General features: G+C 41.8%; 1 protein-coding gene across 2 annotated transcripts; it reads left to right on the top strand.

Moving 5' to 3' along the window:
* Positions 1 to 122: 122 nt before the first annotated feature.
* LOC144512995 (SLAIN motif-containing protein 1-like) lies at positions 123 to 16,467 on the top strand. Of its 2 annotated transcripts, XM_078244034.1 has the most exons (10): positions 123 to 657; positions 2,530 to 2,660; positions 9,072 to 9,215; positions 9,308 to 9,421; positions 10,739 to 10,888; positions 11,436 to 11,801; positions 12,884 to 12,895; positions 13,998 to 14,147; positions 14,492 to 14,834; positions 15,363 to 16,467. In XM_078244034.1, exons 1-10 carry the CDS (start codon positions 221 to 223, stop codon positions 15,436 to 15,438), a joined length of 1,923 nt encoding a protein of 640 aa, XP_078100160.1. In that variant the 5' UTR covers positions 123 to 220; the 3' UTR covers positions 15,439 to 16,467. The 2 variants fall into 2 exon arrangements, with proteins under 2 accessions (XP_078100160.1, XP_078100161.1); XM_078244035.1 differs by lacking the exon at positions 12,884 to 12,895.
* The last annotated feature ends 454 nt before the right edge of the window (positions 16,468 to 16,921 follow it).

Genomic DNA, 16,921 nt, shown 5'->3' with positions numbered 1-16,921 from the left:
AATGTGTACCTGTAGTCAGTGCAGTGAGTTAGGGAGGCGGAGGCTGGGGTGTGCTGGAGGGGTGGAGTCATATATAGTCCCACATTGGGTAACCGTCCAGACAGATTACTACGCTACCGGAATACAGAAACCAGTCTGAGAACGACGGGTGAGCCATTTCTCATCTCATTTGGAGGTGGAGTAGCGGCTAGAAAAGCTTTATTTTTTGTGTTCTGGTCCAATGGAGGCAGCGGTACTGAACCACTCGATAATGACCGAGGTCGACTGCAACAGCAACACCTTGAACGCCGAGTTGGAGGTGAAGAAGCTGCAGGAGCTGGTCCGGAAGCTGGAGCGGCAGAATGAGCAGCTGCGGACCCGGGCGAGTAGCTGCTCCGGCGGCCCGCAGGTGCTGCCTCCATCCTCGGCGTGCGTGCTCGGCAGCGCCGGGGGATACCGCCTCCCCAGCCCGCTGCCCACCTTGCTGTGTCAGTCGTCCTTGGAGGCATTCGTGCCCCCGGAGGAGACTTTCGACTATTTCCAGCCGCACTCCGGTGGGGATGGAGCAACTGCTGCTGCGGGGGAGGCGGAGGACGGATCCGAGCCGTCGCTTCTGGACGAGCTGGAACTTTTGGATTTTGATTCTCTGTGCTGCTCAGACGAGTCTGATGAAACATGGTAACTGTATTTTCAACCATTTGTTGCTTTATGCTGTTAAATCATGTCGCCTGCATGCAGAGGCCACATGTGTGATGTAGATGCTCCTGTTAATTACGCCTGGTTTTCTCATTGTGTCTGGATGTAACCAGCCCGTCCAGCCTACTGCAAGACAAAGCCACACACATTGTAACTGAATTAGCAGAGACCGAGAGAGACCACTTGTTATCAGGCCTGTCAGCAGGGCTGCACCGTGCTGCCATTCTTCCTCTGTGCAGGAGACAAATTAATATCAAAATACCATTTGCTGAATGTTTTATTTGCCATGCTCTAAAACCAAATTTCCAACAGATAGTGTAGCCTAACTGTTCTTGCTGCTGCCATTTCTTCCAAAAAACTATATCCTGTCATTTATTGCCTACTTCCAGTAAAGATTGACATGTGAGGTTGTTGCAAAGAGACCAAATCAAAATCAGGAACTCACATTTGGCTGACCATGTTGCATGTTGCAGAGTGAACTCACCATCTCATGCAAATAAACCAAAGGGAAGCCAGTTTGTTGACAGTTATAGGGCTGTAACTAACTAAGCTGTTTTCATAAGTAACCAATTGATTTTGCTTTTTCAGTTAATCAATACAGTTGGCTATTAGAAAGTGGCATTAAACAGCAGTCCTGCAATAAATCCCTACATTTAAGATTTGTAGAAAGGTGTTGATTCACCATGTTGGAGGGTGTAGTTTATGGTTACACTGAGAGGTGTTTCTAATATTTTGTCTACACCGTTTATATCAGCAAGGTCAGAGTGCATGGTAGAAACCCAAGAGATCAAAGTTATCTTTGAAGAGTAAAGAGTACTGCTGATTCTGCACTGCAGCACATTTACATTCATCTTTTGTTTTGTGTTTGGTGTATTCACATTGCCGGCATGTCCCCTCCTCGTGTCTCGGAATAGTAACCGAGGTGTTTGTGCGTCCCCATTCACTTCTCACCTGATGTCAGTGAAGGTTTTAATCTATAATTCAGCTCCCTCCATGTTGCCCGCAGAGCAAAAAAAATCGTGGAGAAGGAGTTCAGGGCTGTCAGAATAATCTGATCCACTCCATTTGAACAGAGCGGCTCCTTTTCCTCATATCGGAAAAGGATTGTTTGGTGGCACAAAAGAATGATCTCTCAGGGACTACATGGAGAAATAGTCCCAACAGGGCAATTTTATAATACTTTAATAACATTCAAATCCTACAAACAATGCAAAAGAAACCACAGTGATGTTGGTATGACATTTGCATAGAAATGGCACCTGTTACTTGTCATCTCTGATTGTGTTTCTATGGAAAACAAAAAACAATAATAATGTATGTTAGCAATGAGTTATTTTAAAGTAGTAAGATATGTTATATACAATGTTGCAATCTTTCCTTTTTGTTACGTTTTCAACTTGGATGCCATCACGTCTCTTATAATAAATAGTTATGTTTCCATCCAGTGAGCAACTGAAATGAAACTGTTGCTGCTTTTCACTGATTTATATCATAGTAAACCAAATATCTTTGAGTTTTGGACGGTTAGTCGGGCGAAAAAGACCTTTTGAAAACCTTTGACTCTGGGAAACTAGGATTGGTATTCTTTCAGTATTTTCTGGCCTATTATAGTAAAAAAAGAAAAATCATGGCTGAAAATAATCATTAGTTGCTAATAAGCATGCTAAATTGAGATGATCAGCATGGTAAACATTATACCTGCTAAACATCCACATGTTAGCATTCAAACAGATCGCAGAGCTGCTAGCATGGCTGCAGACTCTCAGGTGCTTTTAAATAGTAGCCTACGTTGTCCTGGGACAGTTTAGGCGATTGTTTGACTCTAAGCATTTCAATCTGTGTCTCTCTGTCCAGGTTGTATGTGCCATCAAAAGCCAGAGAGCCCACAGCTGGCTCCCTCACACCTCTGCAGTGGTGCCGGCAGGTTCTGGACAAATCAGAGGTGGAGGTCGCCAGGAGATCGCTGTCCCTTCGCCTGGAACAAGGTACCAAATGTCACACTGTTTGTGTGTGGAAAGAAAATGAGTGATTGGCCCTGGGGCGGGGTTGTGTTGTACAGCTAAAGAGTCTGTAGTGCAAGAGACTGTTGTAATAGGGTGTTGTTACATTAGAAGTTATTGTGTACTATAACCACACATGGCTGTGTGTCTGCGACGAGCTAAGTGAGTGACATCACACCTTTTTGTTTTGTTACCAAACGGTTCAGCTGGAACATACAGCTGTGCTTGCAAGACAGGTGACAGCAAGAAGATACATTTTAGATTTCCAGTTTCTAAATGTCTCTTTTTATGGCGCTAAAGATGTCAAATGTGCAGACAAAAACAAGGGCCGTCACCATGTCGGGGGGGGGCTCTGGGTGCTTACTGTAGTTCCATTATCGCCTGCTCGCCCCTTTCTCACTGGGAGATGCCCAGTACAACCAGTTTAGTTAAGTTTATTGGTTTACACATATACAAATAATACAGATTAATATACACATTATCAATAAAAGATGTGTTGGAGAGATGAAAAAAAACAAAACTCACAGGGGCTTAATCTGGGCCCTTTCCAATGCATAATCAAATAAAAATAGAAAAGAAAAGAGAATTAAAAAATTAGACACAATATCAAATCAACAGAATCAATACCAAAGGTAAAATAATATTAGGAGTTACATGGGTTGTTTACAAGACATTCCATACGGATAACATTGCACAGACAAAAACAAACCTTTAACAGCTTTCTTAAATTGTACGAGTGTTGGCTTTGAAGAATCTGATGGCAAAGCGTTCCATATTAGTGTGATACTGAGGTTTGGTCTAAGATGCTCGTAGCTGGTCGTCTCTCTAGCAGACCATTTGTGGCCAACAACAACTGTAACTTTTAAGGTTCTGACACACCAACCCGACGACCGACCATTGGCAGAAAAGGCAGTCGGACTGATCAGTCGGCTCCCCGAGGTCAAAAAAGTGCCTCAGAACACACTGAATTGACGCCGACTTGAGCGTACGTTCTGCGCAAGACGTAATACGTCTCCATAACAGCAGGCGGTGCTAATCTGTATTGTTGCCCAAAATTTTTTACCGGAAATGACGGAACATCTCCTAGTAAGCACAGAGCACGCTGTCGTCAGTCATTGTTTTCATCAGAGAGTGTTGATAGTAGTCAAGAAGGATCGCTGTTGACATTACTCGCTGAACGGAAGAAAATGCGATGGCTAGTAATAAGAAAATACTGGCGTTGTCAGCTCCGGTTTTCTCGTGCACTGATTCGCTAGTCAAGGGCTAGCACTCCACCAATCAGATTGTTCATTGAGTCCGACTGCCCACCGGCCGTCCAGCCTTTAGGTGACAGCTATTAGATTGAAAGCTATGGTGCGTAGTTTCTGTCTACCCTATGAGGAATTCTAAGTAATGACAACAAAACTGTTGGCGCGTCCACATGATACAGCCTTCCATGATCGCGCACAGCCCCCACCCCTCCTCCACGCTAGTAGCAGTAGGAGGACACGGAGGATTAAAAACCCATGACGGACTCTTCAGAAGAGGTCATTATCTTCACTCGAGTTTCTGCGCGCAAAAGTCGCCAGACGACACAATCTTCTGAACATAGTCATACTGAGAAATCCAGAGAGAGTTGTGTGGAGCTGAACTCATTTGGCAATGGCTTGAATGTAACGGGCATTCATTAATATCAAAAAGTTCCGCACTAAAGCTTTGAAGAGCAAAGGGTTTGCATGTAGACTCGGTACATGCTATAATCACCATTGACAATTGACCAGAATGCAATGCAGATGCAAGGATCTTTTTGTTTTTAAGGAGTTAAATAGCTGTGTTCCTTTGGCGTGCGGATGTCTGAGGGGTGAAGGAGTTTCTGTCTAATGAACAATGCTGGAAACGTCTTCGTGGAGTTCAGCTGGAGTTCATTCTCAGAGTGTTACTAATTTCAGATTTGTCACTTTTCCTTAAATAAAGATGCGCATTAGAGTATTTCATGTTGTAGATGATTTTACACCTCATCTAGGCCTAGTTGGCATCTCCAGATGTGGCTGTGTTTAGGGTTACGATTTATTTTCCTCTCTTTTTTTTTTTTTTTGTCTTCCTTTTGTTTTCATAAGTTCTCTTAGTAGATTAGTTTGCAGGATGCTGCTCTCCTTCAGGCTGTTTTAAACTGATGTACACAGCTTTTATGTAGCTGTCTTGCCAGAAGGAATTTGACTGAGCGAATGCTCAATGACTCACACAACACAAATGTTGGCCAGGAAGAACTGTTAAATTGCTTCTCCTCTAGACTTTATAGATGGATGCTCCCGCTGACTTGTGTAGGAGGCAGTCTGGCACTAAAAATAATGTCATTTTCAGGAGTTTAAGATGGAAGTGATCAGAAAGTGATGGGCTGGTTCATGTTAAGCTTGTGTTTATCTTGTCAGCCTCAGGCAGAGATGAGGATGTACAGTACACAGACAATGTACTGTGCAATGAAATCAGTGGAATTACTTTTAGTAGTTCCATTTTGTGCTTCTTGATACTTTAGAGCTGCCACAAACAATGATATTGTCTTGATTCATTGATTAAGCGTTTGTCATGTCAGAAAGTTGTCAAAAGTATAAAAAGTGACTAGATCCACAGGTAACGCGCTCCAGGTTGAAGTGCAATCTCCTTCACAGTGACTAATGGGACTCAGCAGGACAGTAGACTATAATCTGTCCACACCTTGTAGCATTAAGCAGATCAGTCCTGGGTCACCTGACCTGCATGTCTTGGCATCACTTAATTATATCATGCACCACTGAAGAAGAGGAAGAACAACATGGTGAGCAGGAAGAGCTGAGCTTCCCCAAAAAACACACCAGCTGTCATGGTTACTTCAAGATCTGAAAAGTCAAGACCTGAGAATCAATAGTGGTGTCTTAGTTACCGCTGGCGCCTGAATCGACTTTTAAAAAATAGATTTAATGTCTTATCGACAAGAGACCTGGAAAAAGCAGATCAGGCTCATCAATCCAGGTGTGTGTGTGTGTGTGTGTGTGTGTGTGTGTGTGTGTGTGTGTGTGTGTGTGTGTGTGTGTGTGTGTGTGTGTGTGTGTGTGTGTGTGTGTGTGTGTGTGTGTGTGTGTGTTCACGTCCAGTATGTGCATCGCTGTGTGTGTTGAGAGGAGATGGTGCTTTGGCTCACATGCGTGGGTGCATTTGTGTGAGGCTGCTTTACCACACTTTCAAAATAAAGTCTGCAGTATTTTTTGAAGAAATGCATTTTTGCTGGACTTAGAGCGAGGCAATATATCGACATCGATGCTAGATATCATCTTTCATTTTGGACATCGTGATACGACACAGGTGTTGTCTTTTCCTGGTTTAAAGGCTGCATTACAGTAAAGTGATGTTACTTTCTGAACTTACCAGACTTACTAGTTGTTTCATTATTTGCTTTTACCCACGTAGCCCTTGTATCCACATTATTGGTGATCATTTATCAAAACTCTCATTGTGTAAATATTTTGTGAAAGCACCAATAGTCAACCCTACAATATCGGCGCAATATCAACATTGATGTATTTGGTCAAAAATATCGTGACATTTGATTGTCTCCATTTCGCCCAGCTCTATCTGGACTGCTCTTTTTGTCAGTGGCCAGTTCATGAAAGCTCCTACATTCACTGTTGAGGTCCAGCAGCACTGATGTTGAGGCACTGATGTCAGGGCTCTGTGCAGGACCATCAACTTCTTCATCACTTGGGCTGCAACTAACGATTATTTTCGTTGTTGATTAATCTGTCGATTTTATTTTCTCAATTAATTGATCAGTTGTTAGTTGTGGTCTGTAAAATGTCAGAAAATGGTGAAAAATGTTGATCAGTGTTTTCCCCAACCCCAGGATGACGTCTTCAAACATATTTTTTTGTCCACAACTCAAAGACATTCAGTTTACTGGCACAGAGGAGTGAAGAAACTAGAAAATACTCACATTTAAGAAGCTGCTTTTTAAAACTTTTGACATTTGAAGAATTATTCAAACCGAATGGACTATCAAAATAGTTAATTATTAATAATAATAATAATAATAATAATAATAATCTTAGCAGCTCTATTCCACACCAAACAGGGGAAAACCATGCCTGTAAAGACCTATTAGTATCACCATTGTGTTGTCTGGTGTCCACATACTTTTGGCTAGCTCTGATATTAATATTTGGGTCACAGCGTCGACCCTTGAGTTGGCTCGGTGCTCTGAAGTTGCACCAGCTGTGCAGCTGGTTGCATCAGAGGCGCTGGTCCTTTGCATCGCTGTGTTGGCAGGCCGAGGAATCCTCCCAGCAGCTCGGCCCTGCTATCTCTCTCCGCATCTCAGTACAGTGAAAATGGAGAGCTGTTGCCATGGAGACCATTTACATGAAAGGAATACATGCCGCCCCCCCCCCATCCCCCACCCCCCGGTAGCTTTAAATGGCTTATATTTGACAGGTAGTGGAGAGAAATCTTCCTCCTACATCTTCGGGAGGATGTAGGCTTCAATAATACACACATCACATTTTGATGCATCTTTATTCCCTGTGTGTGTGTGTGTGTGTGTGTGTGTGTGTGTCTTTTTGAATACAGCTTTGTCCTTTTGTTTGAAGCTATTGAATAGAGCGGTTGGTGACAGTCACAGTGCTGCTGAGGTAACCGCTGCACAGTACTGCCCTCTCTTCAAACATGGTTTGTTTGTGCGTACATTTCTGTCTTTGCATTATTGTTGTTAGAGCCAGTTAAGGTTTTGGAGCTTTGAGGTGAGAGGGCGTTTTTATTTTATTTTACGAATTGTGTTCAGGATCACGTTTGTCCTGTACTGGTGATGGTTACGGATGTAAAAAATAAATATAGTCTGCATAGACTTTGCACTTCCATCTGTGGAAGTATCTGGATATCCCTGATTCTGTGACTTTAATTTAGCAGGAAAACAAATGGGGGTTCAATAGCTGCAGAAAAATAAAATAAAAACTAAACAGTTATCTATCATCTGCTTTTCTAAATAGAATGAAATCATCAAATAAAAACCTGGTTGGACACATGAATTATGAGGCATTTATATATGCTGTTGTTGTTCATTAAATACTGACCAAGCATTAACACATTATTTTAAAGTCCTAACTAAAAAGAAGGAAATGTGGTCGTATGCAACCACATTTTGCCAGAAATCTGCTCTACTGCTTCCACAGCACAGTGGAGGACGACATTTTCTTTGTGACAAGAAGCAAGGTGATGTATGGGAAGTGTAGTCTTAATACTGAGAGAGGCAGACTTGAGCTGCAAGTTCAAATCTGAATAAATGAGTGGAGAAACCGAACAAATGCACAACAGCTTTTAACAAAACACAGTAAAGGGGAATATGTTTTGGAAGAATGGTATTTGTGTGATCTATGTGAATGGAGGAAAATATTTAACAGAATTGTTTGACCGATGTTGCTTTTACATTAAAGATTAGATTAAACTTCAGGTATCGGACAGGTTTGTACCAAGCGTAGTCAAACTTTATCTTTAATAATATGGAATGCAAACAGCCGGTTGTCTTTACTGATGGAATCTAAACTTTTTACAGCTAAGACATTAATGATGTAAATTAATATTCCACTTGTTTTTTTAAGAGAGCGACTTTGTCTCAGTGACTAGCTACGTTTACATGCACATAATATTCCGTTTTTTGCCCCTGTTCCAAAAAAGACGATATTCCGACTAAGCTGTTTACATGGCTAATCAAAGTGAATATTCCACTAATATTCCCGTTTACATGTAGCCGTGCAAAATACAATTTGTTGGACCGTGCGAACACATCCTCCCTCTTTCATTCCTTCAACCAGCTTCTTGAAAAGGTCGGCGTAGCGATGTGTGCTCCTATCCAAAAACCTGTTGGTATCCAATTCTTTGATAATGTTTAAAAGTAGCTGTGTTTCTCCTTCTTATCGGGTCTCCAGCCCTGCAAACTGTTGGCTGATTGGTTTGTGTACAGAAACCATAGCAACGCACAGAGCTGACCATAAACCTGCGGTAAAAACCCAGATTGAGACTATTGATTTTATCGATTGATATTATTGAGATTATTCTGAATGCGCTGTCTACATGTCCAAAGAATGCCTCTAAAACCTGAATAATATCGGAATATCCCACATGTCTTAATCGGAAAATGCTATATTCGGGGAAAAAGGCCTCATTTGGAATATCCAACCGGAATATGCTGTTTACATGGCCCGTATTAAATATGGAATATTTTTCATATTCGGAATAATAGTGGAATATTGGTGTGCATGTAAACCTACTCATTGATTGGGTATATTGATATTTGATATGCACTTCTGATGCATAAAGGTTTTTATGATTTGTTGTATTAATAATATCCCCACTGCTTGTTTCTCCTCCTGCAAACCCACCCCCCTCCCTCCTCAGTGTCCAGGTGGCGTAGCTCCCTTTCCAGCCCCTCTCCCACCTCCTCCCCCGGCCCTCCCCTGAGTCGAGTGGCCGGAGTGTCACCCATCAGCTCTTCCCCATCAGCCAAACCCTGCTCCACTCCCCAGTCGGCTGAAAGACATGGTAACTTAGGACTTGGCGGTTTAATTTTAAAGCCTTTTCACCTCTGGAGCAGCACTGACAAATATTTGTATTATTAAAAATGTCTCCCTTAGTTCCAGCCCTCTCCTCCCCGCTCCACCCGGTCCTCCATCGGACACTGAGTCCTGTAGGGAAGGATCTGTCCCCTGTTTCGGAGAGGACTCCCACCTTCTTCCCCGCCAACCGCAGTAAGCCCCAATGCTCCTGCTTTACACACATCTTACTTCCTGCTTTCCTTGTCTCATATGGAACAGAACATCAAACTGAATACCAACTGTGCTTTTTATCGCAATCAGAATATTAATGTGCAGGTAGGTGCAAGACGCTCGGTGTAGAACTGGGTCAGCCACCCACAACTGTGTTGCCATGTAAGTCGTGGGAGTAAGGGAATATATTTCCGCTGCAGCTTCAAGCAACGTTTCAGTCGCAGAGATCCCACTGTGCCAAAGCCTTTTGTGCATTATTCGTGATGGAAAGAAATAATGCTCCAGACGCAGTGGAGAGGGCAAGGCTGCAGGGAACGAGAGAGCCCACATTGGAGTACCGTTCAGGGTTTATGTAGTAACTGCCAACGGGCTCACTGTTGGCTTTTTTAGCCCAAGGCTCAATTCCATGACGGTGCTCATCCAAACAGCATTAAAAAACCAGGGCTTACTCCTTTTTTTCTTTTTCATTCCTTTTACATATGTTGTGTGTTGTTCCAAAAATAAAACTCACTTTCATCTATCTGCCACATCTGTGCATCACCAATATGATATTATGTTATTCAGGGTCATAGCCAGGATTGCCAGGAGTCCAAATTCCACGAACCAAACTTTGTTTTTAAAGACAATTTAAGTAATGCATTCATATAAAATTATATCTTGCCTTAATATTTTGCCTTCCCACAAATACAATAGAGGTGAGTGATTTTCAGTTTTTGAGTGCTTATAGTTTTGAAAAAATCCACAGAAATTCAGCAGCAACATGTCGAAACAACTGAGGATAGTAAAATATATTGCTGTGAGCCGTTTTAATGCTGTAGGGACTATTTCACTAGTTCCAGCAAACTACCATTAGAATTAAGTGAGACAATATGTAGTGTGGGTGGAAGATGAGCCAAAAAGCCTCACAAAGTCTGCAGAAAACTTGGCCTAAATTACCACATTAGATCAAATGTGAAAAAAGTAATTGGAATAACACCAGTGATGGGAAGGATTATTTTAGAGAGCCATCACAGTGCGCAGATATCAGGAATATCATTAACCTTAACAATATTTCTGCCTCGCTGGTACTTAATGGACTCTAATTCTCAGAGCCAAGCATGAGCCTTCATTAGTTTGGATCCTTCATCTTTATGTAGAGGACACTCAGAAGACTCAAGGGCTTTTCTCATTACTGAACGTTGTTGAGCTGCAGTGACTGTCTCGTTTGTCTAACACTGTCAGAAACAACTGTAAAAGGTAAGGTGAAGTGGCACAAGTCAAACCCGGTTTTCTGAAGCTGGTTTCATTTTTGTTTTGCAGGCCGCAGCCTCCGGCGCTGCGCCCTCAGTCTTCAGTCGTCTGTGGACAGTGACCTCGGTTCTTCAGAGGTGGAGGACGACTCCATCACCCTGGGATACAAACTGCAGGACCTCACCGACGTCCAGGTTATGGCCCGACTGCAGGAGGAGAGTAAGTTATTGACTCTGTTCGGATTTAAACAACAGACACCCAACACTAGGCAAGAAAACATGCAGTAGTTTGGCTCTTCAACATGCCCAATGACAGTATTTCTGTCCCCAGAACCGCTCCTGCTCTGAGAAATAGTGTATAATTTAAAACTCCAAATTGCAGGCTGGCTGTTCTTTATTTGAAGTCGGTGACTCCCTGAGACATTGCATGGAGTAAATGTAGGGTTGAATAAACCTTTTTTTAAACATATACCTGCATTTCAAGCTAAATCTAGTCAAAAATGATTTCTGAACATTATTGGTAAAATGTATTTCAGGTTTTATTTTAGTGTCTGTGTTATTGTGCGCCACCTGACTTGTTCTGCTGTTCATCCGTCTCTATTGTTCCCTCCTTTCTAATATTTTAACATATGGCACCAGATCTCAGAGCTCATCGCTACTTCAGCTTCATTAATCCCAGGAGGTGACGTGTGTGTGTGTGTCTGTGTGTGTCTGTGTGTGTCTGTGTGTGTGTGTGTCACGCTGGTCCTCATATCTCGCTCCCCCAGGTCTAAGACAGGACTACGCCAGCACGTCGTCCGTCCTGGCCAACCGCCGCAGCCAGAGCTTCACCTTCCAGCTCAGCCAGCTCAGCGCCGGCCTCGACCTGGAGGAGGAGGAAGACGAGGACGACGAAGACTACGGCCTCCTGCCCCCACCGCAGCCGCGCCTCACCCGCCTCCCGCACTCCCACACTTTCTCCAGCATCCGAGACTGGCGAAGAAGCACCAGCTCCCTGTCCACCCCGCCTTCCACCCCCTCCACTCCGCCTTACCCCTCCGCAGGGTTCGCCTTCCAACCTCAGCCCCTGGGCCTGGGCCTGGGGCTGGGCAGCCCCTGCGCAGCCGAGCAGCACGGCTTCCGACCAGGATCAGGTGAGAAATGACTCTGATGTACCTGCACCAAATGGCAGACAACCAAAGTTTGCAGGGTTCAAAATGAGCATCATCTACCAGACAAACGCTGGTAAAGAAATGCAAGTGGCTGGTAGATTTGCTTCACTCACCACCAGCCATAAAAACAATGGTGATCTATTGAGTGGCTGGTGGACCAAAAATGTTAATTTTTTAATAACTAACCCTGAATGTTAGTAAGAAAAAATAAGATAGATTTTATTGATCCCACACTGAGGAAATTCCCTTGTTACAGCAGCTCAAAAATGCACATTAAATAGAACTATAGTAGGAAAAAACATAGAAAAAGTATTATAAGAAATAGAAAAACAGGAGTAACAATAATAACATGTACACTATAAACACCTTTTATGTACAGACAGGAGATATATATATATATATATATATATATGTATGTATGTATGTATGTATGTGTGTATGTATGTGTATATATATATATATATGTGTGTGTGTGTGTATGTATGTGTATATGTGTGTGTGTATATATATATATATATATATATATATATAATATGTATATATATATGGCTATATATATATGTGTGTGTTGATGATGTATGTATATATATGTAATGTATAGTAGATATGATGTAGATATGTATATGTATGTATATGTAATATATATATATATATATATATATATATAATATATATGTGAGAGAGAGAGAGCGAAGCTGGTGTGGCATTTAGCAGCAGAAGAGGCAGATATTTTGCCCTAAGGAGATTGCGGAGACCAAAACGGCTAAAAGGATATCAAATATTGGACTTGCCTTCATTGGATGGCGAAAAAACACGACTCCTACACTTCCCATAATGCAACCTCTTCTGATTCTCACTTTAAATTTTCAAGTCAAAAAAGCGAGGTAGAACATGATTGCTTAGACTTTCTAACTTTGAAATATACTGCTCTCATTGCTGTCAATAGTACTAATAAGTTATCTCTCTGTTTATATGTTTTGTACGTGTAATATTTCTGTGTGTATTTGTATATATGTGTACGCTGTTGCACGTATTTCTTTGGGGGAAACAATCATGGCGTCCAGCCGATTATGAGAGTAAGTCAACATTGTTTTTCACTAAATCCAAAGTGAAATGTAAGTCTCCTAACCTCATAAACCTTTAAACAATATTCTAACTTTTCTGTGATTAAACACAGCAACATTCAACCCATTAATTCATCACCTGTAACTGCTTTCTTACAATTTGTCTCATTATGAGATCTCATCTTCGCTCTCTAAACATGTGTGGACGCCACGGGCTGACCCCCACTGATGTCCTTACTCTACCACTTAATAATAACTCTGGCTAAGCCTCTTGTACAGTACAACCCACTGTTAAAGCCCTCAGACAGGCGCGTGTTCCCATTTCTGAGGCGGAGACGAGAGAGAGTTTGATGGGATTAGAGTTAGGAGAGTATATCTGACTGAGGAGGCTGGAAGCTGTTGTTACAGGAGAGATCACCGCCTCACCATAAAGCTTTATGTGGCGTCTTAAGGGATGGAGTTGGAAGAAAAGAACACGCTGACCAACAGCTCACAACAAAAGCAATCAGAGGTGGAAAGAGTACAAAAATATTCAACTTAAGTAAAAGTACGATTACCTTGATGAACTTTTACTTAAGTACAAATATAATTATTAAAAGTAGTTGATTTTAAAATTTACTCAGAGTAAAAGTTACTTAGTTACTTTTTAACAGCGAATGGAGATATACTTTTTATATTTATGCCTATTTTAATATCTTATTTAAACTTATTTAATTAAATAACAGTCTTTTGCGATTTGTTAAGGGCACAGAGCCAAAAAGTTAAAAAACCTTGAAAAAAGCAAAGAAACTAAACAAAAGAAGCGACAAAAAAACATTTTGATTTGAGTTCGTTGACAGTTGGCCATAACAACGGATTTGATTTAAAATGTAGCAAAGTGCAATACTTCAAACAAAACATACCTAAGTAAAAGTAAAATTCCAGATTTTAAAAACTACTCTAAAGAGTAATAGTACACACAAAAACGACTCAATTATAGTAACGCGAGTAATTGTAATTTGTTACTTTCAACCTCTGAAAGCAATACAAGTAGTACAACAGCTCTATTGTTACATCACAGGCTACACTAGTGCAGTTTTTAACTTCATTTTTTTTATGTTTGTGTCTCTTTCAGATAAGCTGCGGAGGAGCATGCCTAACCTTGTCAGAGCTCCCAGCATGCCTAGTGTGCCCATTCCAACCAATCCTAGTGCTTCTCCTTCTTTGCTTCGTAACAGCCAGAGTTTTGATTCGTCCAGTGGGCTGGCTCGACTGCAGTCCTTCAGTAAGATACAGATTCTCTCACATACAAGTGAATTTGTATTTTATTTAATTTTTTGTAAGTTTATTATCTTGGAAACAAAGGAAGAAATCCCACACTCTGCTCTTGCTATAGCATCACCGTTTATTTACAACAACAAATCTCTCAAATGCTGTAAATAAACGGCGATGCTATAGTACGAGCAGAGTACAGGATTTGTTCCTTTGTTTCCAAGTTATGTTCTTTTCCGACACACCTGCACAGAAGACGTTTTGGGAGTCGTTTCTTCAAAAACGTCTAGAATTATGAAACGCACATACCGAAGGATCTAATTTAATCTTGTATCTGTTCTCTCCACCCACCTCCAGTCCCCTCCCCAGGCCAGCTGCAGAACAGGGTCCAGAGCGTCGGGAACTTCTCCACGTTGTCACGGCAGCCGCTGAAGGCCACCGCCTACGTCAGCCCCACCATCAAGGGCTCGGCCCCCACGCCGGCCTCCACCAGCCTCCAGTGTCTGAACATCAGCAGCGGGGGGAGCAGCGGGGGGAGCAGCGGGGTCGCTACGGGCATCCCTATGCTCAGTAAACCTCCGGGCGGAGCAGGGCCGGCACCTTCCACCCCAAACACGCCACGCAGCGGCCTGCCCCGCCCCGCCTCCTTTGTTGGCACCCCAAGCTCCACCCCCCGCAGCAAGGGCCAACCAGCACGGAGGTAAACCCTTTATTTTATTACTAGTAGAGCTGCAGTGATTAATCGATTAGTTGTCAACTATCAAATTAATCGCCAACTATTTTGATTATTGATTAATCGGTTTAAGCATAGGCGTAATTTACAGGGGGGGTTAAAACCCCCCCCAAAATATCTAATAATATTTTCCTTTACACAATTAAAGACTTTTGCACCATAAATTGATGCAGAAAAGGCACAGATTGTTGGATCATTTTCTATGAAAAAAAAAAGAAATAGTTCTCTGATATCTTGTTGAATGTGAAATGTTCTGGTTTCTTCACTCCTCTATGAAAGCAAACTGAATATCTTTTAGCTGTGGACAAAACAAGACATTTTGAGGACGTCATTTTTTCACTATTTTTATTAACTAATCGAGAAAATAATCGACAGATTAATGGAAAATAATAATTGTTAGTTTCAGCCCTAATTGCTAGATTAGAAAATGTTTGTGCTCTCTTATAAAGGTTTTCAGATATGCCTAATTGAAGGTTCCATCATTATTTTCTGCAGTTTACTGACGCCTCCAAAGAGCCTGTCCACCCTCAGTGCCCTTCGTGACAGCAGCTGGAGGGACGGCTGCTACTGATGGATGGATGGACTGGTGGAAACCCCGCTGGCTCGGGTAACTCGCCACACCTCAACGTAAAGCTTTTCCTTGCGGACGTTTGAATGGGTTTGACCAAAAAGTAACTGTAACCTTAAATCTGCTTAAGTCCTGCATAGAAGAGTTCTCCAAAAGGGCCACAAGTGAACTGATCTCTCGTGTCATCCATTGAATCCTATGCAGAATTTCTTCGGGAAAGGCGTCTTTTTTTCTGGATTTGAGTGTATGCAGATCAGGTCTAATTTTACCGACAGCTTGACGCTCCTGAGTTTGGTCCGTGCCAAGAGGGAGTTGTTCCCTGTTGCTCTTGTGCAATAAACCACTGGCTGTAGGGTACCAGTAGTACTAACCTGCTAAAGAGGCCTGCCACTTTTTATAAATAAAGAGCCTCACAATACTGTACGTATTTATATATTTATTTTAAATACCTTTTTTTTTTAACTAATCAGGTGTTTTCCCTCTGGCAACAAGTGCCAAAGATGCTGCTAAAATGAATCCGTCCCTGTTGGTTTGGGCACATTTGGTCTCATTTTTACAAGGTCTACTGTATGTATCTGTGTACAAAGCTTACTATTAAATGGCTATTTATATAAATATATATTGATGCAATATTATTGAATTTTAAATGTGACCAAAAGGAAAAAGTGTGACTGTGTTTACAAAATGGTCTCACCATGGTGTCACTAAACGGTGCATATTAACACTTTGAAATAGTTTAACGCCCTATAAGGGATCTGTTCTTGTTGCACTTTGTATAAATCTCTGAACTTACTGATGTTCTTATCTCCTGTTTACTAATGTTTGCACTTCCTTTTACATTTCATCTTCTGTTTGTTTTTTGTTTTTTGTGGGGAAGATTTCAGTTCTACACGGCATAATGTAGCACTGTTTCTTTGTAATATTTGGCTTGTGTTTTAAATGGCCGTCTCTACGGCACATTTCACAGAATCCTGCCCCTTTTGTTACTGTGATGAGCTGAATGAGTGAAACATTTGAATAAAACCCACTGAATCAAATGTGACTTGTTCCCTCAGTGCTGTATGTTGACTTTTAACTAAATAGTAAAGGAGTTTAAATATACACTGAAACATAACCCTTTTCTTTGAATACAACCACACACTGGAGTTGGCATGCTCCGATCAGTATGGACCGTGCTGTGGTAATAATTCATAATAATTAACATTAACAGTCTGTGGTGGTAATAGTAGCACAGACATGTTGCCACCTAGTGGTAGAATTAGGGGAATCTAGACTCCTAGCCCCAAAGGGTACAATTTGACTTTGAACCCTACGATTTGTAATGAAAAATCTCAGCAGTTTGAACCTGAAATAAAATGTATACTTGGAACATTTTCTTTGAGAAAAACGTGTACAACAGCAGGTGCATGTAACGCTTTGAGACCCAGCTCTCACACTTGTATGTAATTAGCATAAATAAGAATTCCTGTATGGAGGACCAAACTAG

The sequence above is a fragment of the Sander vitreus genome, chromosome 24, assembly GCF_031162955.1.
Source record: "Sander vitreus isolate 19-12246 chromosome 24, sanVit1, whole genome shotgun sequence".
In the NCBI taxonomy this organism is placed as follows: domain Eukaryota; kingdom Metazoa; phylum Chordata; class Actinopteri; order Perciformes; family Percidae; genus Sander; species Sander vitreus.
This window is presented reverse-complemented; position numbering and strand designations above follow the sequence as displayed.

Excerpts from the sequence above, each read along its gene's own strand:
- LOC144512995 (XM_078244034.1), top strand. The coding sequence starts at position 221 with ATGGAGGCAGCGGTACTGAACCACTCGATAATGACCGAGGTCGACTGC. Across the intron at positions 9,216-9,307 it reads CCAGTCGGCTGAAAGACATG|TTCCAGCCCTCTCCTCCCCG; the intron begins GTAACTTAGGAC and ends TGTCTCCCTTAG. Across the intron at positions 9,422-10,738 it reads CTTCTTCCCCGCCAACCGCA|GCCGCAGCCTCCGGCGCTGC; the intron begins GTAAGCCCCAAT and ends TTTGTTTTGCAG.